At 36.5% G+C, this 23,935-nt stretch overlaps 1 protein-coding gene across 1 annotated transcript in view; it reads left to right on the top strand.

Annotated features, from left to right (window-relative positions):
• MYBPC3 (myosin binding protein C3) overlaps positions 1–23,613 on the top strand; it is an 82,721-nt gene extending 59,108 nt beyond the window's left edge. The window contains exons 22-34 of the mRNA XM_087720820.1: positions 1,163–1,246; positions 3,934–4,093; positions 5,616–5,720; positions 8,435–8,623; positions 10,934–11,068; positions 11,767–11,934; positions 12,776–12,864; positions 14,820–15,015; positions 16,590–16,729; positions 18,239–18,398; positions 19,616–19,752; positions 20,895–21,081; positions 21,776–23,613. Of these exons, the coding sequence (XP_087576946.1) occupies positions 1,163–1,246; positions 3,934–4,093; positions 5,616–5,720; positions 8,435–8,623; positions 10,934–11,068; positions 11,767–11,934; positions 12,776–12,864; positions 14,820–15,015; positions 16,590–16,729; positions 18,239–18,398; positions 19,616–19,752; positions 20,895–21,081; positions 21,776–21,786 (1,761 nt within the window). The 3' untranslated portion in view covers positions 21,787–23,613. The remainder of the gene's footprint in view (positions 1–1,162; positions 1,247–3,933; positions 4,094–5,615; positions 5,721–8,434; positions 8,624–10,933; positions 11,069–11,766; positions 11,935–12,775; positions 12,865–14,819; positions 15,016–16,589; positions 16,730–18,238; positions 18,399–19,615; positions 19,753–20,894; positions 21,082–21,775) is intronic.
• Positions 23,614–23,935: the final 322 nt, after the last annotated feature.

The raw sequence follows: 23,935 nt of genomic DNA, 5'->3' as shown, positions 1-23,935 counted from the left end.
TACAAATCTGTACCCAAACAAACATCCTTCTCCCAACTTCTTTTTTAAAAAGGTACAAAATAAAAGATAGTATTTCCCATCTCTTGCACTTCCTGCCCTTCTATGCATATATTGTTTTGCCAAAAACACTGGAGTGAGTCTGAGAGGATGTCGGGTGAGGCAAGGGTGATTCAATAATAGCTACAAATATACATAAAACCCTGAAAAACTTCCCATTCGTTTTGGCAGCCAATCTCCATTACTTCTCAATTCCATGTAAGCCAGCAATGCTAGTGGGTCAACAATTCATATTTGGGCCTATTTTCTGAACCATGTCAGCAGTTTGCTATGACATTAGCCTAGGAGTTGAAAAACCAGGTGAGACAATGGGAAAACAACCTTTCAAGGATGAACTTTACACATTTTGATCTTGAAATGGTCTGTCCATTGGTATTGCATTTGCTTGACTATGAAACAGTGTGATTGTCAGGCCTGCAATTATATTCCTTTTAGAATTTTGGCCTGTCACACTTTCTCTTATTTCATTATGCTGTTTCATTAGTATAGTCGATGGGAGGGGGGAATAGAAGGAGTAGGATTGTGGAATGTATTGTTTTCATTCTTTACTAGAAGCCAAGGTCATCCTTTGTCTCCGTACTTTGACACCTGACCGGAAGCAGCTGGGCATGGATGCCAGCATTGAAGAAGAAGATTGGCCCATGTGATGGATTGTGGGTGTGGGGACAAGATCATGAACTTTTAACTGGGTGGAATTCTGATGTCATTTCCAGTTTTGGGATTCCATAGCACGATGCCAACATGTCTGTCTTATTAAATTGGAACTTTAAGGATAGCTCTGCCTTAGACTCTGATTTAATTCTGCATGATATTTGGAATGCTGACATTGATAAGTAAAAGAGGTATTTTTTTCTTTTACTATTGAGATTATTTATGCCTTCATTTTAAGATTAGGGAATGAAGAACATCTATGTGGTCACTGGGAGTTGAAAACAACTTGATTGCACATAATTAGTCTTAAACTGTCTGCTGATATATTCTTCATCTTATCTGAGGTTTGTCCTCTAAAGCAATAGGTAAAATCATTTAATAACAAATCTGGCTAATTTCTTTGATTTTAAACATGAAGACTATTTTTTTTTCTTCTGCTTCATTTCTCTTTCAGAATAATGAACTGGAACTAATAGGTGGTGGCTCAAACTCTGTGGACCTTAAGGGCACATGTGGTGATTTGACTAACAATGAGAAGGCAAGTCTTTCATTTTTCAAACTGTCAGGCAGATAGATCTCCCTTTTGACAAATGTTTGCAACCCAGTGATCCCTGCAGTAATTCAGAGGTTCAGAATAGTTATGTAAATTGTTAACTTGCCATAATACTAGCTTTAGAGCTTTTAATTTGAATTGTCTCTCTGGACTCAGTTGTGCTTAAAGTATTATTTCTCAAACTGTTGAACCTTTAGCACTTCTTTTAGCTCCCAATGATGAAGTACCATCCATCTAAAATGGCAGTCTTGTGCAAATAAGCGTGTACTTCTGTGCAAGCATACGTTGTCTGGCAATAATCCCGCATCGGCTTTGGAATGACTTTGCTGATCCTTTGTTAGCCATGCAGAAAGATAAATGAGGAAAAAAGAAAATAAGCCCTTCTAGACTTTCTCATATTCAAATGATGGAGTAGAAAGAGCGCAATTATTTTCTTAGGATCAATCTGGATCAGTTCCAAAGAGTATTCAGTGTATCCCAGATTTTAGCTATTTAGGGAGAAAAATAGGACCTATCACAGAATCCCAATTCTTTTATTCCTTGCTACTCTCAGCTCCTTACTGTAGGACTGACTCCAGAATATTAAGTGATGTAAGATAAACTAAATGAAATTCTCATCAGCATGCGTAGTTCAAATGAGTCTGCTCAGTTAAAATCGAACTGAATTATTTCCTTGATTTCATTTTAATTATAAATAGAATGACACCATTTTTTGCATGAACACTTAAAGTGAAAAAAAGCTCTTAGCATATTTAAATTTTGTAGAAACGAGAATGCAATTTAGCACATATTTGTACTGCACCATTAAGCTGCTGCTATCCATGCTGAGGTCAGAGAGATTGAAAGCTGGTTTAAGAAAATTCTGCCAGATTGGGATGCACGGTTGATGACTTGCCAGATGTTCAGTACAATTCTTCTAGTACTGTTCTAAGTACTAATTTTCTCAGAAAAGAAAGCAGTTACCAATCACTTTCCTTCATATGGACCGTGTATATAAATATAGTGAGCATATAGAATTTTTGTGTGCATACATACAGTATGTATACAGAGTTATAGAGCCGAGGTGGCGCAGTGGTTAAATGCAGCACTGCAGGCTACTTCAGCTGACTACAGTTCTGCAGTTCGGTTGTTCAAATCTCACCAGCTCAAGGTTGACTCATCCTTCCATCCTTCCAAGGTGGGTAAAATGAGGACCCGGATTGTTGGGGGCAATATGCTGGCTCTGTAAATCGCTTAGAGAGGGCTGAAAGCCCTATGAAGCAGTATATAAGTCTAACTGCTATTGCTATTGTTATATTTATATATAGATAGTGGTTGCACTAAAATGTTCATATATTCAAGAAGATAAGCCCTCTTTAAAATAAAAAGCTTCTTTCTTGCATTTTTCTCAGTTTGGCTCAGTAATGTTATTGCAACTATTGTTACAGAATTCTTTCAGTAGAAGTGGGTTATAATGTTAACGTGGCATGCAGAATGTCACTAATTTGAAACCCCATTGAAATGTGGGTTTTTTAATTACTATTTTTCTTACCTTGAACAACCCACATTACTGCATTATTCAATAAGTTCTCCTGGAATTTTCCAATCAGTTGAAGTAAAACACAAAGGATTTTGTTGTACTTATTCATGTGGATTATTTGGGAGCTGATTTAAAAGAAAAAGGAAAGGAAAAACAAGCTCTGGTGTTTCAATTGTGCAGTGCTGGAACTTAAGAAGGAAAATGCCCAGCAAAAAAAGTAGGACGCCTAGCAGAAAAATAGTAATAAAAGACCCTTGCCTGATGTGTTTTGAACCGATAACTTCTTATATATCAAGCAAATGCTATAACCACTCTGCTATGGAACATTTGTAACAGTTGAAGCAGGTATTAGTAAGCTGCAGGGCTTCAGCCACTAAACTAAGTTGTTCCTTGAGTAGGGGTGTTTCTGTCACTACATAACGTAATCTGTTAAATTTGCTAAAAGATAATATCTAGCAGCAGCAGCTACACAGCAGTCCTTGTACTGACACTAACTGGAAAACACAGCTTTTAACACAGAGCAGAAAAATACAGTGTGTGTGTGTGTGTGTGTGTGTGTGTGTGTGTGTGTGTGTGTGTGTGTGTGTGACATTTGCAATAGGCATGGTTTACATAGAGCAATGGTTCCCAACCTTTTTTTGGCCATGCCCCAGCTAAGCATCTCTAAAATCTTGACGCCCTCCCTCTGTAACATATAATTCTTACTTTACTCAAAAAGTTTACTTTACCCATGCGGAGGAAGCCTATAAGGCTATTAATGTGGTTTAAACAAGGTTCAAATTGCCCCCTGTGGGATGCGGGCCCCACATTGGGAACCACTGACATAGAAGATGACATCCAATCCTACCCTCCCGAAATGATGGGTGGATCATTCTTGCAACAGGGCAATCTGGCCATGTGAATATGCCTTTGGAAGCCCCCACTCCATGGATTCTTGATAGCTTTTCTCAGCTGTTTCTTCTCCAGACCATCTGTTAAAATAAATATTTTTGCTTGCCTACCTTTTTATTTTTCTCTTTTACACATTCAGATTATGATGGTGCAAATATAAACTCAATAATGTGTACCAAACTATTTAAATGCTAATTAAAAACTTGGTCCGATTCCATACACCCACTGAAACTAACTTACTTTTTTCTGAAATTGTTCACAGCCATTTTCTGATTCGGAAGGTCGAGTCCATGTGGAAACATATGAAGACCACTGTGTGTTTACTATTGAAGGAGCTGAGAAGGAAGATGAGGGAATCTACAGAGTTACAGTGAAAAATCCAGCTGGAGAAGACACAGCTGATATCACTGTAAAAGTTATTGGTAAGCAAGACTGTGATCAGATTAGTACATAAAGTAAGCCTTTGTCAGTTCATCTCATGTTTTTATATCTTCCAATGGAAAAGAGACTCAGCAGCTGGGATCACCCAATTCAATTCTCCCTTTCCTGTAAGTCAGTGTTTCTCAACTTTGGGCACTTTAAGAGGTCTGGACTTCAATTCCCAGAATTCCCCAGCCAGCTATGCTGGGAGTTGAAGTCCAGACTTCTTAAAATGCCCAAAGTTGAGAAACGCTGCTGTTAAGTAAAACTCCAAATAGAGAAACTACATTGCTGAGTCACTGCTTTCAGTGAGTGGTTTTCATGGAATAACAACAATCTCTGTGCAATTGTTGCCTAAATTAGCTCTTTTTTGTCATCTGGAGTGAGCTGAGAATAATCTCAGAAATACTCACAATCCAAGAGCATAGTAAATACACCTTTCAAATATTTTTATTGGGCACTTGGCTTGGCAAGTAATTGTTCTCCGCTATCATTATTTCTGGGTTGAATAAAATCATATTTTTTATCTCATGTCATTTAAAAATATAGCATGTGGGTGAAGTCTCAACAGATTGGCTTTCTTTTCATTTTTAAGCATTAATCTGATCATACCATTTGTTTTACAGATGGAGAAATGTTGTGACTAATATAGTAGTTATAACAGGAACATCCCCCTTCCTTCAAAATGTTACTAAGAAACTTTTTTAAAAAAATTAAGAAGGAATTTCTTGATATAAATACCAATGCAATAATGAAAGTTCAATAAAACAAGAATGCAGCTAAACCTTGCAAGATTGCTTAGGCCCAAAGCTCATTCATAAGCTTAACTCAAAGTTAAATTTTCAGTGACACTGTAATGACTTAAGTCAATGCTTTTCAATCTTGATGACTTTAAGACGGGTTGCTGGCTGGGGAATTCTGGGAGTTGAAGTCCACCCGTCTTAAAGCCACCAAGATTGACAAACACTGGCTTAAATCATTATAGTGTCATTGAAAGATTTTTGGATTCTCTCCCCTGAGATTCAGATTCAGAGAGAGAGGGAGGGGGAGGGAGAGGGATGAATTGAATTGAATTGAATTCCTTCTACAACAGTCTATATTTTCCAAATATTTGGTTTCCACATGGGCAAACCAATATTCATGAGAACAGTAACATTTCCCCTTCTGAAACTAGAGATAATATGGAGAAATCATACCCTTGAGCACCTCCTACTCTTGCATTTCTCTAAGAGTCCTTTAAAATAATTCAAATAGGCAGATGTCATCACTATACTGTGTAACAGCAAGTTTTTTTAACTAAAAAGAAGAAATTCTAATAAACACTAGTAAAAGAAAATACTTCAGTCTCATCCAGAGGTGGGTTCCTACCAGTTCGCCCCTATTCGGTAGAACCGGTTTGTCAAATCTACTGAACCGGTTAGAAGAGGTTCCACCAGTAGACCCGGAAAGCAGGCCACACCTACAGAAGAGGTTCCAAAAATTTTTGAAACCCACCACTGGTCTCATCTTTCCCTCCTTCTCCAGATATACCTGATCCACCAGAAGCTCCTAAAATCACTGATGTTGGTGAAGACAACTGCATAGTACAGTGGCAGCCACCTAAGTATGACGGAGGACAGCCAATACTAGGTAAGAATGCACAATAATCTTAACAGAAGAGTTTTTAATTGGAGCATACGTTTCTTGTCAATTACTTATAGGAAAAAATTGCAGCACTATGCCTTGGATTCGTTTCAAAAACATGCTCTGGAATGTGTGGAGATATAAAATAGCATCTGCCTGCAACTGTTTAAAGTAGACCATTTTTCTGCAAATTGCAGCTTGAGGATCCTAGAAAAAACACATGGCTACTATTAAGCATTATAGAGAAGTGCAACATACATGCCTCATATGCTCCAAAGCACCTGTTTGAAAGAGAATCAGATAGTGCTTTGATTTCCCTTACTTGTTGTTTCAAGGACAACATACTCACAACATGCTACTTAAGGCATACAAAAGGAAACAGGAGCACCTTCCTTCTCTGTATAAAGTGTCTCGAATCTTAAGCTCATAATAAAATATCCAACTTCCATCAACCAGTGGTTTCAATCAATTTCAGGTATTATATGGAAAGCATAAATAGAAATCACCCATATTTCTTTTGCAGTCGATGTAGTGTGCAAAGCATTTTTCAGCGCAGAGGTCACTTTTCAAAGAGACTGGTAAGTGTCACGAGAGGAAGGAACTGTCATCAGAACAGATAGACTTTAAGCTAGCAGTCTTATAATACTGGCACGGTTAAACACATTATGATCAGACTGTCTATCTCTTGATGAGACCGTAGACAAAAATAACATAGGCATTATGCAGCTCAAATGGTTTTAATAAGGCATATGGGACTAAGTCTCCTGTTAATATGTTACGTGTATTGGCTGCAATAGAGCCATGTTCCTGTCCCTGATTCTGCTAGCTCCACCCACTGACCTGTTGAATGGAAGCAGAGAGCTGAACAGGAATATTGATTAACAAGTTCCGATTTTGGGATTCTGCATAGACACAACACTTGGAATTCTCAATGAAGGGCAGGCATTGTATTTCACATTCACATGTTTAATTTGAAAAACAATGGACTTAATAGTATTTCTTTCATACAGTGTACATATGCATGTAATCAAGCGACGCATTTCAGTGTAAAAACAATTCTTGCTATCACTCACAGAGAAAACACTTCAGTGCTGAAGATGACTAGAAGAGCTTAAGCTCTATTGAACAATATCAGATCTCCTCCAGAGCAATAGTGCATCAAATTGCCTTGCATAAAGTTCACTCCTATATGTAGACCTTGTGAAGTCTTATCACATTCACAACTGCAAGTTCGGCATCTTCTTTCTGTAACTGGTTGTTAAAAATAGAAACAGAAACCTGGGGGGGAGGGGTTTCAATCCACATGGATAGTTTACCCTACTTTTAAAGTTTAGATTAGAGGAATAATCAGTTGGGCTGTTGGCTTGGCGTGTTTTATTTCAATTGGTGTGCAAGCGAGTGAGCTTCTAATACTTTGTGTATTGTTACTGGGCTGAATAAATTAGGTCACAACTTGTTAAATTACACAATAATATGTCGATTGCCTATTTTTTGTGTAAGCAGATTGACTTCTCAGAGATCCAGCTTTTGGTTAGGTCATTATAACCAAGTGGGATGCCTCATAACTCTTCCACATCAGCCATTATAATGGTAAATATAAAAACTGAGCTAATATAGGATTTGCTACTGGGGTCCATATCCCCTTAAGAAATAAATGTCATCTGTCTCTCTGTCAGCAGTGACAGATGTTTCCTTCAGGCTTTTACATTTCTCAGAAATGAGAGCAGAGGTGTTAATTTCAACTTGGTCGTGGTGCGTGGGTCTTCTACACAGAATGCTATAATGACACATTAGGCAGGAGAACACAGTAATAATAAATAAACCCCAACATGACTTGTAAATGGACTACAGAAACACAAGGGATTAAAATTCCATCCATGGAAGAGAATCAACTTCAAGTCGGTTTAGCCGCAATCGTGTGGATCACATGATCTCAGGATGCTGGAACCATCAGAAATATGACTCAGTTGCCAAGCATTGGAATTTTGATCATGTGACTCCAGGGATGCTGCAAAGGTTGTTAGGAAAAAGAGAGAGTGACTTCACTGTAATAATGTGATATTTGACTGGATAGTAGTAAATGAAATAAACATGTAATTGGCTGATGATTTAGAGCAATTTTTAAAACATGCAGCTGTAAGACAGACACTGTTTATTAAAATAAAGTTGAATTAAGGTATATAGTAAGAAAGACAAAACTTATTTTTCTGGGAACTAAGAGGCAATAAACAATAAAATGTAACTATTTTATAAATGTTTAATAATAAAATGTAACTATTTCTAACAATTAATCTTTCTGATTAATGCATAAGATTGTTCTTAATTCAATATCTCAAAAAGGCATTATGTTGTGATCTAACAATAGTTCCAAAAAAATCTAATTATGTGGTATTGTGAATCCCATCCTTTTAATATACAATACAATTAGCCTTGATCTTACGAAATACTTATGAACTACAAGGCATTGTAATAGCAAATTGTAATTGAATAATATTCAGGGTCAAGGTTTGAGAATCCAGATATTATTTAATGTTGTCTTCCCTAATCTAGCTACATGAAGACTAAATGACAAATGTGCATGAAATATGGATGCAGTAAAAAAAAATCTGATTTGAAAGTTTCTGCACATCAAAAGCAAAGTGGTTATGCTGTTGTTACCTGACTGCTATATGGCCCAAGGCAGTTTTTCTATACCCTTATAATTGCTTTTTGATTTCCAGGATACATCTTAGAGAGGAAGAAAAAGAAGAGCTACAGGTGGATGAGGTTGAACTTTGACCTTTTGAAGGATCTGACTTATGAAGCAAAGAGAATGATTGAAGGAGTTGTTTATGAGATGAGAATTTATGCTGTGAACTCAGTTGGCATGTCTCGGCCTAGTCCTGCCTCACAGCCTTTCATGCCAATTGGTGAGTGTCAACAACATGCATGTTGCATTATTTGTAATCCCTCCTTGAGAACGCAAGAAAGAAATGAACAATATTGAAGGGAGAACATAGATGTGTAACTATTTGAAGTTTATTTTTTTCCCTTTTACCTGTCCTTGAAAATGAGAGCGTGGAGGTTCCAGTTTCATAAAATTGCTGATGAATTTCTAACTGTTAAAATTAGAAGTGTGAGAGGCAAGCTAGGCTGAACAAGAGAGGGAAGCTAATTGGCAGTGACCTCCCATTGCCTCTCAGCTTCCCCCATTCCATTATGGATGCAAATGCTGTAGTAAACTACCAATGCCACCCAGTCCGCCTTCCTGTGGAGCTGTAAGGCTATCTGATTAAGAAAATATCCATGGATTTTCTATAAATAATCATTATGACCCACACCATTTTGAAGCAGTCCTTGAGTTAAGGGCACACTGTGTGAGTCATTGCGAGAAAGAAGCATTCGAGAAATTAAGGTACAGCAGTCATTGCAATGACCAACGAGATGGCTAAACTCATAGAAGTCCATAAAGAAGAAGAAGAGTTTTCTGAAAGTAATGGTGTGGAAATCCAAGACCCCAAGAATGGACAAGCAGAGAAAAATATAGTTGAAGAGAACGCGATTAGCTCTGATCTTCAGTCGCCATTCAACAACTGTACTGGTGAAGGAGAAGGAGAAGGAGAAAGAGAAGAAGAAGACGATTCAGTCCGGGAAACAATTGAAGAGTTCCCACAGGAAACAGATGAGCTAAAAGGTCCAGGATTTTGATGGAATAAGAACATGTTTACCAGATTAGAAATAAGGGGCAACCTGCAACTCTGGAGATGAGGCATTGGGTTTGTAATGTGCATTTTATGGTAACATGCTCACATCCATGTGTGAGTGATGCACATACTTTTTTTAAAATTACTTTCAAAGACTGGCTTTAACTGAATGTCATTCCAGAAAGGCAAGTGAGAAAATGTGTTTATTGCAACAATGATAGGCTGGGTGCTAACATTAGGTGTTCCATCTGTTGTATCATTTTTAACCTTTTTGAAAAGAGAAGAGGCTTGTTATCTGTTTTGTGGAACATTCTGCATAGTTGAAATATTTTAAGTAGTGTTCACAATGTGTTTAAATACCACAACATTTAAGCTGCCTAATTTATGATAAGCACACATATGGCACAAAAAGAAAAACCCCACCTACCTTCTTTTAAAAGTGTTGTTCCCTTACTGCATGTAGTCTAAACAAAATGAGGATGAATCAGCTATTGAATGAGTATTGAGTATTATGTCACACGGTGAAATGTGAAGCCTTTGTAGACTGACATGGAGAAATATTTGGTAAAGAGGAATCTCAAAGACTGAAATGCAGGTCATCTGTGCAAAATATATTTCAAATTATAAGCTGCTCCAAGACTTTGAGAATGAGCATGGTATAAATAAATATTTTAGGTACAATAACGATGATGATGATGATGACAATGTTGAGAATAGAATAATAGCACTGGGAAAAACTCTGCTTCAAAATATTTCTGTTTGATAACTATTGAACCAGAAAATTGTTCGTCTCTAAACCTGTCTCTCCAATACTGACTGCCAATTAGAAAGTAATATGGTATCCCTTCTTTTCTTGCCTATAGCTGTTAATTTTGGGGTTAAGAACATTCATTATATATATTTTATTGACATGCAAGCTAATAATTTCTGCCTTCTCCTTGAGTCAAATTAGCAAATGTCACACCATCTACTTAGTCATAACCAAACATAGGATTGTGAGCTCCAAAAAGTATAAGCTATGTTCCACAGGAGTGTTTAAATGCTGCCAGTGCTATAGCATTCAACAGCCTCCATCTTTACCTATTTTCACCTTAGGAAATCCTATTCTAAAGGTACAATAATGGCTGTCATCTTCCAGACCTAAGTATGAAATTTTTGTTAACCCACCAAGCTCCATGTGATGTTCATATTACTATTTCTACCACAGTTAAATTCTTCTAATCTTCATAATCTTCAATAAAAGTGTTGTTTTTCTAAAAGCATGAAGTTTTCACTGTCGAAAAAAGTCCATTTTTATGGAAGCTCTTTCAAAGTCTAAGATTCTTCAATGGGATTGCTTTAATGGGTTACTTCATTTTTAACAAATAGAGGAAACAGGGGTTTTGTTAAAAATATTGTACTTCTGCTTTTATAGTTTTAAATTACATTTTGCAAAAATTTTAAATATTATAAGCTGACATTTTTAATTAGGAAAATGAAAATACTATTGTTGTTTAACATATCATGCAAAGTCTTTGGCTTGTGCATTTTGTTTAGCTCCTCCAAGTGAGCCAACACACTTTACTGTAGAAGACATTTCTGACACTTCTGTTGCCCTGAAGTGGAGACCCCCTGAAAGGATTGGAGCAGGAGGATTGGATGGCTACAATATTGAATACTGTAGAGAAGGATGTGAGTAAGCCCTGGTGTATTCTGAAAGGAACAAATAATGCCCATTTTGCTGGGTTTACTAAAGTAGACATTGATTGATAAAGCAGACACAGTAACATGAAAGAATAATTAGGGAGATTATGGTTTAAAACTGGCTAATATCACATAGATTCTCTTATGAGGGGGTGCTTATTTCCTAAAAAGTTGATGAAACAGAGATGATAACAGCATCAACTCGCAAAGCATCTCTGACCTGATCTCAAGTTGCCATAGGCAGACAAACAGAATATGAACTAATTTACAAGAGTGGGTATAAATTTATAGGTTGAATTTTGGCAGTTATGTATTTTGTTTGTCTCTCTACCTCCAGGGAAATGACTGGAACTAATATACTTGGTGATAGTGATTGTTACACATTTTTAGCTTGTCAGTCATTATTCTTAATTTATTACAGCAAATGTTAAAGCAATCTGTGATCTCTGCAATTTTCAGTAGATCCAGTTTCAAAATACAGTCTCTCCCTTCTCTAATTGTTCCTTAGATTTATGTTAAGTTTAGTTAGCAGTCTGAAGTTCACTAATAAAATAATGTCCTACTGAATTTGCTTTTGAATAAGTTGAACTTACTTTGAATAAATAGAATTATTATGCCGTCAGACAAAATCTTATAAAAATGTGCTTTAAAAATATCTAGCAGTTTGTTTTTTTTAATATCTGCAGCCACTGAATGGATTCCAGCTCTTCCTAGCCCCACTGAACGCACATCTGTCTTACTTAAAGATTTGGTTACAGGAGACAAATTGTATTTTCGCATCACTGCTATAAATTTAGCAGGGACAAGTCAACCAGCAATGATTAAGGAACCAGTTACTGTTCAAGAGATCTTGCGTAAGTGTCTCGAGAGTATTCCTTAAACCATTTATAATTATTTCTTTAATGAAAAGCTCCTTGGAGTACAAGGGAGTATAAATTTGTTTATTGCAGTTCATTCTTCCTAATACTTTAAATTCACCAGTCTTCTAAACTTCAGGGGCCAGAGGGAATATTTTGAATTTTGAAAGCATATTGTGGAAGCTCCAAAAAATAATTGTCACAGAGGCACTCATCCATTTACGAACAAATGTCAAAATGACACTACCAGTCACAATATATTTCTTTCAGTGAAGAAATTAAAATAAAATTCTCCAAGAATTGCAGTATATGTAGACTCATTAAAAGTATCTGGCAAACTTTCAGATACTCCAAGCTGCTTAGCTGGTATCAAATAAAGTTTTATAGATATATTATTGTAGTTGGGTTCCATATTGGAATCTCAGTTTTAACCATATGAATCTGGCTTTCTAATGTGAGTCCAGAATCTCCTAAAACTGGATTGAACACCTGATTTACACTAGAACATGGATGAGCAATCTATAGCACTTGAGATGGTCTTAGATTCCCACTTCTCTCATAATTGCCTATGTTCATGGATAATTAATTGAACAATTAGAACCCCAGTGTGATTTCTTCTTTCCATGTATCCTTGCAGGATTTGCCATGGCACAATTTTTTTTAAAAAAAACTCCAAATAATCACCATTAAATATGCTTAAAATTATGGCTTTTTCATTCTATTAAATATTTAATACATATTGTCAAAATCATTTTTTATTTTTCTGCACAAATACAATGTATATGTACAATAATCTGAAATAGAGTAATTATCCTCTAACTTGATTTTTGAACTACAGAGCGCCCTAAAATTAGGCTGCCACGCAATCTCAGACAAACTTTAATGAAGAAAGTTGGTGACACAATCAACATTGTAATTCCTTTCCAGGTATGTGATGGGGTCTTTATTGATCATAGAGTAAAGTCTTACCCTTGTTGAAGAAACTGACAGTGGGAACAAGTATTCCTATGTATCTCTGGAGTAATACTTATCCAGAAGTCAAGATATTTCCTCATCATTGGGTGAAAGCTCATCTGGTCTGGATTTTCATCCTTCCATAAAGTTATATAAGCACTGCCCATCTCTGATTTAGCTGAAGACAATGTTTGTGGTCATATCTCTTCAACTGAGTAGAATTGTAGTATCTCTATCTTTGCCATGTTACTAGAGGAATGTTTGTAAGGAGGTACACTGCCAGAAAGAACTTTGAGAAACAGCTGGTGAAAAGAAACTGAATCTATTCATCACCAAATAAGTTATTTCTGCCTTCTATCTCTAATGTGAAAAGCTGTACAAAAGAGATACTTCTAAATCTCATAATTGTCAAAATATAAAAAAGTTCCATTTAAAATCTGAGGGCAATTTTTCTCAACCCTGACAACTTTAAGATTTGTGGACTTCCAGTCCCAGAATTCCTCAGCCACTATGTGTAAACTTAAAAGTTGTCAAGGTTGAGCAACGCTGGCTTAGATCAAAAGATAAGCAATAAATAGAAAGATAAATAGAAATTAGACAATAATTTATTCATATGTTATGAAAAACTTCAACTCAACTTAGGAGGAAAACAAACTCTACTCTATAATCCAAGTTGTACAATTTCCCCTCTATTGTTCCAATGCAATTGCAAAGAATGATTGGAATCCTTCATCCCCATTTTAAATTATCCAAACTTGACAAACTCTGAAAAATTTGAACTGTTACTTGTTTAAGACATGTTGATTTTAAACATCCTGGAGTAAATCTATGTACTTGAACCTCCAGGCGAGATGGGCAGCATATAAGTTGAATAAATGAATAAATACATAAATACCAATGTGTTTGACAGTATCTGGATGGCCACATAATAAGAGAAAATCAAAGCTCTAAACTGTGGCTTATAAAATTAATTGTATTTTGTCTTGAGTGGTATACTAAATTGCTTGTAATCTAAAATGGAGCAGTTTAAGCCATACTAGAGTAATGTTAGCCTCACAGTAATGAAAGGCATTTTCCTGCTCAATGTATAAATTGAAGCACACATTTTTTAAAAATGTTTGAATGTATGTTTGTTTGAATGTTTATTTTATTTATATGATGCCCTTTTCCCCCGAAGGGGACTCAGGGCGGCTCACAACTCAAACCAAAGGAGGGGATACAAACAAAAATTAAAGCAACACGCAACAATACATAATTTAAAACACACAACAGTCATACCATTCGAGACGGGGGCAACAGTTCTTTAGCCCCAGGCCTGTCGGAACAGCCAGGTTTTAAGGGCTTTGCGGAAGGCCTGGAGGGTGGTAAGGGTTCGAATCTCCACAGGGAGTTCATTCCAGAGGGTCGGAGTAGCCACAGAGAAGGCTCTCCTCTGGGTAGTCGCCAGTCGACACTGGCCGGCGGATGGAATTCGGAGGAGGCCTAATCTGTGGGATCTAATCGGTCTAGAGGAGGTAATTGGCAGCAGGCGGTCTCTCAAGTACCCAGGTCCAATACCATGAAGGGCTTTATAAGTGACGACTAGCGCCTTGAAGCAGATTCTTGATTGTCAGGGCATTTTGTATGTATATTTTGTTCCATGATGGTGATTAAAAAAAAAAAATCTTCCTCAGAAGCAGCAGGTGCTAGTGACAACTGGTCTTTTTGTAATAAGACAATAAAAATTATTTTCTGATGGGTTTGTTGTAGCTACGTATATGTGAGGGCTATAGCTATGTATTTCTAACTACATATGCAAGAAATAAGCCTACACAGAATAGCTGTGAGAGAAACAATTTCTTCATGTACTGTAAGACAGGAGATTAATACAACCAACTACTGAAAATTAAACTTGTTTTCAGTCTGACCATTTTTCTTTCTTTTCACAGGGTAAACCTAGACCTAAAGTTATCTGGAAAAAAGATGGTCAGCTAATAGACCCCGAGGAAGTGGGAATACGAAACAGTAATACAGATACTATTCTATTTATCCGAAAGGCAGAACGTCACCATTCTGGGAAATACGAAGTTGAGGTGCAAATAGAAAACATGAGTGACAAGGTCACCATTACAATGCAGATTATGGGTAAGAAACTGCTGGATAACTTTATGTATTTAAAACAGTTGCATCTCACTCTTCATATGGAACAACTTAATAGAATTTAGTTCGTCTGAAATCAGATTGAATTTTTTTTAATCAATCCTTCTGCAAAATAGATTTAGTTGTAGCAGGACTCCCAGCAATAGAATAATTACATCTCCTTTCCATTCCTTGTTTCAAAAAATATTTTCCTAATGCTTGCATAAAGGGTAATTGAGGAGTGAGAGAAGAGAAAAAAACCTCACATTTTAAGTATAGACTCCATTGGCTTGGCCCCTTTTTGGATTGATGATCAGTTGAGCATAGTCCCAATCCAAGTTAGAAACCACAGCAGCTGCTTTTATTACAAGAGTGTCAGAATGTTTGTGGTGGATTTCACAACTGAGCTGAGTTCCATGCATTAAACCTATGGCTACTAAAACATAAGAAAAATTGAGACAGTATAGAGGATTTTTCTAGACCTATTCAATGAAATGTAAAAATACGCATCCATTTGTAGGGGCAGCTATTGCAAGATCCATTTGAATTTTTGTCTTTGGATCTTCTTTACATTATGCCTATGACAATGCAATCAGCTTTTTTTATCTGAGACAGGGTCTTATTTTTGAGGAATTAATTCATTTTATGTAAAATACAAAATCTGATATTCCAGGATTAATTATTGATCATTTTAAGAGTTTAGTGGACAGTTGACTATCTCTAAACAGGTATCCAGCTATGAAGGATTAATGAATGCATCCAATGTCACATGTTGGAAGGGAAGGAGAGAGAAAGAGAGAGAGCGAAAGGTCATAGAGCAAACAGGAACATTTAGCTAACCTTGGCTGATCTTGAGAAAGCTAAAAAAAAAAGGGTCAGACTTGGTTCCTTTTGAAAGTAATTCTGAAGGAAATCCCAGATATACTGTCTACCTAGGGCAGGGAATTATAAAGCGTATCAAAAGAAGATAGTGGCAAACCACTTGTATATTGTCTCCAAAAACACTACATGTCCTTGAGGAATCCAGAAGTAGTGTTATTCAAGGAAGATTTTTTTAATCTTTATTTTTATAAAGCTACACAATAATTCATAACCTGCTTCTCTTTCAAAACTGTTTTTAAGCAATATAATAGTATAGTATTTTATTTATTTAACACATTTATATCAATTTTAGCCCATTTCAGCTGCATGACTCTGGAGAGTTTACAAATAAAACCACAGAATCTTATAAACTGATGGAATTCAACTTCAGCCTAAAAGATGTTGTGAGGGAGGTGAAAGAAAAAGTATTAATTTCGTGATTTTCAATGATTAATGGTGAACATCCATGGATTTGGAGAGAGTGAAAGTTATTATTTTTACCTTTCTCTGCTGGAATACAGAACCACTGCATATATATTTCACATCTATAGGGTAGGGTAAATTTATTGTAGGAAAAAAATTGGATGCAGAGGCCTACCTGGAATATATCAGTCTCTGAGGTTATTTAAGCTCCGCTTGTATCACATCTGTGTAAAAACACCGAGGAGCAGCTCTTGATTATGCATAGCTGGTTTTGTGTGGTGGATTTCTTTTTCCAGACAAGCCTAGTCCTCCTCTGAATATTAAGATTGTGGACGTATGGGGATTCAATGTTGCATTGGAATGGATGCCTCCCCAGGATGATGGCAATTCTCAAATCACAGGATATGTGGTCCAGAAGGCAGACAAAAAAACAATGGTAAGAACCATAGGCCGGGTAAGGGTACACATCCATTCTGGGACTATGTATAATCAATTAATACTTCCTTTAACACAGCGGTGGGATCCACTTACCTTACCTACTGGTTCACAAATGTGAGCACACATGCCACCATCTGCACATGTGCAACACCTTCTGCGCATGTGCAGAAGGTCGCACATTACATTGGGGCAGTGGTGGAACCTCCCGCAGCTGCCGCTACTGGTTCATCTGAACCGGAGAGAACTGGCTGAACACCACCTCTGCTGTGACAGTGTGTGAGTGAAAATAACCTTGGGAGGCAGGAGAGAGAACTACAGGCTGGATCACTAGAGTGTAAAGGTATCTCAACCCTCAGAAAGAGGGAGGGCATCAGAAATATTTCAGAAGGAACCTTCTTAGTTTTGCAGTACATAAAAAGAAAGGGAGAAGTACTTTCAATTTCAGAAGATTTTGTTAATGTAACTTTACAATAAAGATAGAGCTAGTAATCTTCTTTGTGTTTCTTTCCTGGACTACTAATAAGATACAAGTAGAACACAAAAGATATAAGCCATTCCCTGCCTTTTTATGAACACCTGTGGCTATGATGGAATTGTGAGAAATTCTAATTATTGGAGCCACAATCTTGTTTGCAAACACAGTTGCTACAAAAATTCTGGTTCACTTGTAATGGAGCAATTAGCTAGATTTCTCCACCTCTATGGGTTAATTATTAGGCTAAAGGCAATGCTATCCTGCTTACCTTCTAAGGGGCAACTTATTCCATTGAAAGGAATCTGCTTCCCTCTTTCAATCTCTTTGGCCAAAAAAATCCCAGCTGTAATTTTCTATTTGTTAGTTTTTCTAGGAGAATGATTATTAGAATTCCTGGTTCATTTTTATCTATAGTTTGGTATATCTCCGTAAAACAGTATTTATTGCCAGAAGAAAACTAATTGAGAGATCTGATATCTATCTGTGATTAGGTTCCAGAATACCTTGCCCCACACAGTGAAAGTTCACAATTTTAAAACAGGTCTTAATTCATAAACATCCCTTGAATATCATAGAATTTTTAATATGTATATATGTCTGTAATTAATATATCTTGATTGCACATCTCTTAGAAGTTACATTAATCTTGTGAAGAAAAGTACTCTGCTATTATTGAAAGGGGAAAAATACAACCCATTTTTTAAAAAATTCAGATTTGCTTGGCTGCACAGCAGGCAGGAAAAGGAAAGAAGTAGGGAAAGAATTGGTGTTGATTGCAAATGAATCCATACATTTTTACTGATAAATGAGATAAAGGAATACATTAAGAGTTTATATTTAAATGCACATAATCTAGCTTCTTTGTATATGTATACATTCTTGTCTGGACGGACATTACAGATAGTTAACCTTAAGATCAATTATGGCTTCATCAAGTTATGCTATGTATCATCATGCTTGTATATCAAATGTCAGCTTTTAAAAAGATGTTTACATTTTAAGGTTCAGCACACTTTTTGTTTTGTTTGCCAGGAATGGTACACAGTTTTTGATCACTATCGGCGCACGAACTGTGTAGTATCTGAGCTGATCATGGGAAACGAATACTATTTCAGGATCTACAGTGAAAACCTATGTGGGCTGAGTGAAAATGCTGCAATCACCAAAAACTCTGCCTACATTAAAAAGACAGGTAACAAAGAGAAATAGTACAGGCACTTGCCAACATTCTCATTAAAAATTATCTTTCTTAATGCTGAAGTCAAAATAAGTTGTCATATTTCTATGGGCTTTCCATTGAATCTTTGCTATTCAAGTCAGTTAATTTTTGAAATAGGTACTACAAGTTAGTGTTCAACATTTTGGTAGATGACATGACAGGAATTGTGCAAGAATTTCCACACCAGCATCTACCAGGGAGTTTCCCTCATGGAATGGAATAATTTGCCTTGGGCAATTTGCCATGACTAACTCACTGTGGGAGACAACTTGTCGCAGGACAATTCAACAAATACAAATGTTAAATTAATATCAACAGAACCATGGTCAATAATAATAAAATAGGAAAGTTTATCCAGAAATACAATATAGTTACACTAATTTTGAAGAAAACATGGTCTCCAATAATAAAAGTAACTGAATAAAATGATTAATAAAACATTGAATTGTCCCACAGGGAGTTCCAGATCTAAAGGCAGGATATAAATAAGCTAATTAAAAAAGACAAACTAGTAAATTAGATCTGATACTTCACATTCATTCCAGGCCTTACTACAAATGCAGAGAAGAGCAACAAAGATGATTAGGGGACTATAGGCTAAAATATTTGAAGAACGATTGCAGGAATTGCGTACGTCTAGGTTAATGAAAAGGACTAGGGAGTGACATGATAGCTGTGTTCCAATATCTAAGAGCTTGCCTCAAAAAAGAGAGGGTTAACCTATTCTCCAAAGCAGCTAAAGGCAGGACAAGAAGCAATGGGTGGAAACTAATCAAGGAAAGAATTAATCTAAAACAAGACATTTATTGACAGAACAATTAATCAGTGGAACAACTTGTCTCTAGAAATTGTGGGTGCTCCAGCACTGCAGGTTTTTAAGATTGGATAACCATTTGTCTGAAATATTTTAGTTTCCTGTTTGAGAAGGGGTTTGGACTAGAAGACCTCCAAGGTCCCTTCCAACTGTGTTATTCATGAGTTCTAAATAACGGCAATTGGAGAGTTTCATGGAAGGCGGGGGAAAAGCAAGAGAATTGCATAAAACGGACTGCACTCTTGTTTACTTCTTAACGTCTTTAGCACTATTGCTATCCTATGCTAAAATATTTTAGCTGGTCATTTTTAATGATTATTTTAAACTACGAGCATAATTATATATCCCCTCACCTTACCTCTTGTTCATGCTGCAGGAGCAATTTACAAACCACCTAACTACAAAGAGCATGACTTCTCTGAGGCGCCAAAATTCACGCATCCGCTTTCTGATCGTTCTGTAGTCTCTGGGTACAATGCAACACTCAGTTGTGCCATCAGAGGAAGCCCAAAGGTATGTCATATTGTATCCTATCACTGGATTTTTAATATACATAATCGTAGTGGGAAAATTACTGCTAATATGCTAAAGTGTGTATGGCAATGTAATATATATTGCAGCAATAGAAAATACAGAAAACATCCCAATTTATAAGGGAGCCCTAAAAATAGGGCAAGGGTAATGTTGCTTCTAAACACAAATATTTTAACAATTCAGGATAAGAACTTAGACTAGGAATTATATAAGATTATTAAAAAAGCAGAGCCTTGAGTCAGCATGAGTAGATCACCTTTGAGAGAAATAGAAAAAGATGTTTTCGTAAAGAGGGAAAACCATAGAATAGCATTATGATATGAAAATTGGCTGGGCATAGTCCTAGATCACCTATGAAATCCCCATGAAGAAAAAGGTTTGGTAAGAATGTCTGCTTTGCTTCTTATACACCATGCAATTTTTGCCAGTGGATTCTGGGTCATCTTTTATGGAATTTCCCAAACTACAGGTAGTCCTGGACTTACAACCATACATTTAATAACAGTTTGAAGTTACAAAAGCACTGAAAAAAGTGACCTGTGACCAGTCTTCACACAACCATTGCAGCATCCCTATGGTCATGTGATCAAAATTCTGGGATTTGGAAACTGACATGTACTTATGACAGTTGCACTGTCCCAGGATCATCATTTGTGACCTTCCTAGTTGACTTCCAACAAGTAAAGTCAATGGGGGAAGCTAAACTGGCTTAATGACTGCATGATTCATTTAGTAACTGCAGTTACTAAATGAATCACTTAATGATTCACTTAAACAACTATGGCAAAAGTTCACTTAAACAACTATGGCAAAAAAGGCCGTAAAATGAGGCACAATTCACTTAACAATTGTCTTGCTTATCAACGGAAATTGAGCTCAATTGAGATTGTACAATAAGTTGAGGACTACATGGATAGTTCTCATTTAGCAAATAACACTTTAAAAAATTGATGGACCTGATGTATGAAATACTTCAGGAAGCAATCATGTTTGTGTTAAAAATGCATTTTGACGTGCTTAAATTTCCAATGTAATCTCCAAGTAGAAAAGTAGATGTCCTTTCCTCTTCAAAATGACCTGCTTCTGCTTCAGACTCACTGTTTCTGTTTTTAAAAACACAGCCCAAAATCTTCTGGTTCAAAAACAATGTGGACCTTTCCGGAGATGCCAAGTACCGCATGTTCAGTAAGCATGGAGTGTTGACTTTGGAAATCCGCAAGCCCAGCCCATTTGATGGAGGCGTTTATACCTGCAAGGCGGTGAATGACTGTGGTGAAGCAGAAATAGAGTGTCGATTGGATGTTAGAGGTACTAAAGAGGACTTAATAGATCTATTACTTCCTAAAAGATAAGGCTTTAAGTCTGTATCCTTTAAAGCAGTGGTCTCCAACCTTGGCAACTTTAAGACTTGTGGACTTCAACTCCCAGAGCTTTGTTGGCTGAGGAACTCTGGGAGTTGAAGTCCACAGGTCTTAAAGTTGCCAAGGTTGGATACCACTGCTTTAAAGGTTAACTGTGCAGTTTCAGTGTCCTTTTGGATACATTTCCTTGAATGAGGAATGATGTGTATAGCTAACACTTCAATAGTCTAATTAAACAGACGACTAAAAAACTATGGACTTATGGAGACTTATCTGCATGCAAACTGGGCAGGTAATTTACTCATTTCAGATCTTTTTGGACTGCAATGAGTAAATCACTTGCCCAGTTTGCATTTTTACCAAAGCTTTTTGAGCAATGGTTCATAGCAGTTTCGTATTCCAATTCCAATGCAGAGAGAAAGGAATGTTAAGGTAAGGAAACAAACATACTTTATGTCTACCCTGTCTTTTTATGTCTCCTTATGCATTCCATACTTTTTCTTTCACAAGTTGCAGATGAGGAATAACAAGGCATCATAACCTATGCCACATCTACTGCATTACATTGATAGCTAAAATGGGTTGTTAGCACACATGAACATGCGTCTTGATTTATTTCTTACTTATTTTGGTATTTATAGCAACACACTGAAATTCTAGACAACTGGACATCAGCAAGCCCAGATACGGAACTCAGTTGTTTGTCCCAACAAACCTGGGACATCTGGGAAATATTGGAAGATTCCAGCAACATAAAGAAAAACCAGCGAGATGCGTCAGCCCCTCAAAGCCCTAAGTAGCTTCTGGACGTCAGAAATGCTCATCAACTCCTGCTGCTGGGGAAATTACAGAACGAATTTAATTCATTTCCTGATGTGGTTTCAGTCTCTTGTGCTACTTTGCTCTCAATTAGTAAGACTGTTGTTCTTGATAAGAGCTTCCACACATCACCCCCATCCCCACTCCCGTTATAATCATGCCAACTTAGCAATTTTTGGTTACTAATGGTTTTACAACGGTAGAACCTGTTTGACCACAAGCAGGGTATGTGGTATCTATAGACAGGAAATCCACACAAAATGCATTCATCAGTTGTTGTTTTTTTAAAAAAACACAAGTCCATTTGGGACTGAGACCAATTGCATCATTGTATTGTCTTAGTGCATATGCTTAGGCCTCACATGCAAACAACTGGGATGTAATTTTTCAAACACTTGGTTTTGGTTTTTTTAATGTAATATTTATGGCAGTTAACTTTGGAAGCAGCGATGAAAGCCTTCTAAAGGATGTGGCTGTTTTAAGAATTCAATCAGAGGTGCTCCACATTCCTTGGGAAGCACCTCTTTTGATGACTTTGTGCAGCTCTCCAAGAAACAATTTCTGCTCATTTTTTTTTTAAAGAAAATGTTATCTAAGAGTTGAAATGAAAAAAAAATGATCTGGGCAATTCTGCAAAACAATCTGTTGAGTTCAATATTTTTTTTTTGTTAAACACCCTTAATGTAGTCTATTTACACATGGATTTTGTCAGTGTAGATTTCACTTTTTAATCAAACAAATGGATTTTATTTTTCTGAGCGTATAGTTTGAATTCACTAATTCACCAAGTTTTTGTATTATGGCTGAACTGCACAGACACATTCCTTTAGGAAAAATCACTTATTCAGTAACAAACTATGGGAGATAATGAAAACAGAAGGTAAGAATATTGCAGTGCAAATATTTGAATTTAAAAATTAGGGAGTTTTAAATCCTACTAGATTAGTTTGAATTGATTGTTATAGCAAGATGTATGGGAATGCTGGAGCCATTATCAATACTTTTAGGAAGTAAGATCCCACCCCACTTTTTGGATCAGGTAGCATTACTGGGCACTTTTTATCTTGCTGGGTCCCAACTTCCTCCTGCTGCAATGATTGGCACAAAACTTTGCTGTCATATGAGGAGAAAGAAAAGGCCTGACACAATGAAAAGTATCTAGAGATCTTGGGTTCAAGTGCTCCTTAGGCGGATCTGAAGCCACATCTGGTACTGCATTAAGCATATAATCAGACACATACTAGTCTGAAGGAAAGCCTCAATGACCCCAGGTTTTCAGTTATGAATTGACTTATATGGAATTGTGCTGTTAAGGGATCAATCCTTAGTCTTCTATTCTTAACTACAGTGTGAAAATGTCTGGTTTATATTGCCATACATACTAAATGTAACATTGTCTTGTGACTGTTATTCCATTTTTCAAAGTCAATTCAAAAATTATTTTACATCAGGATCAGGAATTGTAATAAAGCTCTGTTCCTTGTTTTAACACATACGGAATGTATTCCCTGCACTTTTAGGAAATAATGTAAGTTTATAAACACTGATACAAAAATATAAAGCACCAAAGGTGCTTTTCCAAACACAACACTGTATCTTTAATGAAAATACATTGCTTCTGCATAAGGAAATTAATAAAATAACAGCTTTTCCTTTTCCATTCGGTTTCCAGACTAGACTTATTTTCCCAGGCTGTTTGTGGTTTCTTGGTCTATATTTATGTAACATAAAAAAGGATTATTTTAACTCCATAGTTCACGGCTGTATCCTGTCTCCACTGTTGTTTAATATCTATTCTGAGTCAATTTTCAACGAAGCCCTGGAAAACATCGATGCTGGCCTAAAAGTAAATGGTGTTTGGATCAACAATTTAAGATATGCTGCTGATACAGTTCTACTTGCCAGTAATCATGAAGACCTTCAGCTCATCAAGAGTCACAGAAATATTTTAAAAATATGTCTTGAAGTTTTAACACCTCAAA

This window comes from Thamnophis sirtalis, unplaced genomic scaffold (assembly GCF_051295495.1).
Source record: "Thamnophis sirtalis isolate CommonGarterSnake01/CBP01778 unplaced genomic scaffold, rThaSir2_p1.2 scaffold_1, whole genome shotgun sequence".
In the NCBI taxonomy this organism is placed as follows: domain Eukaryota; kingdom Metazoa; phylum Chordata; class Lepidosauria; order Squamata; family Natricidae; genus Thamnophis; species Thamnophis sirtalis.
The sequence above is the reverse complement of the archived record's forward strand: the minus strand, read 5'-3'. Positions and strand labels throughout refer to the sequence as shown.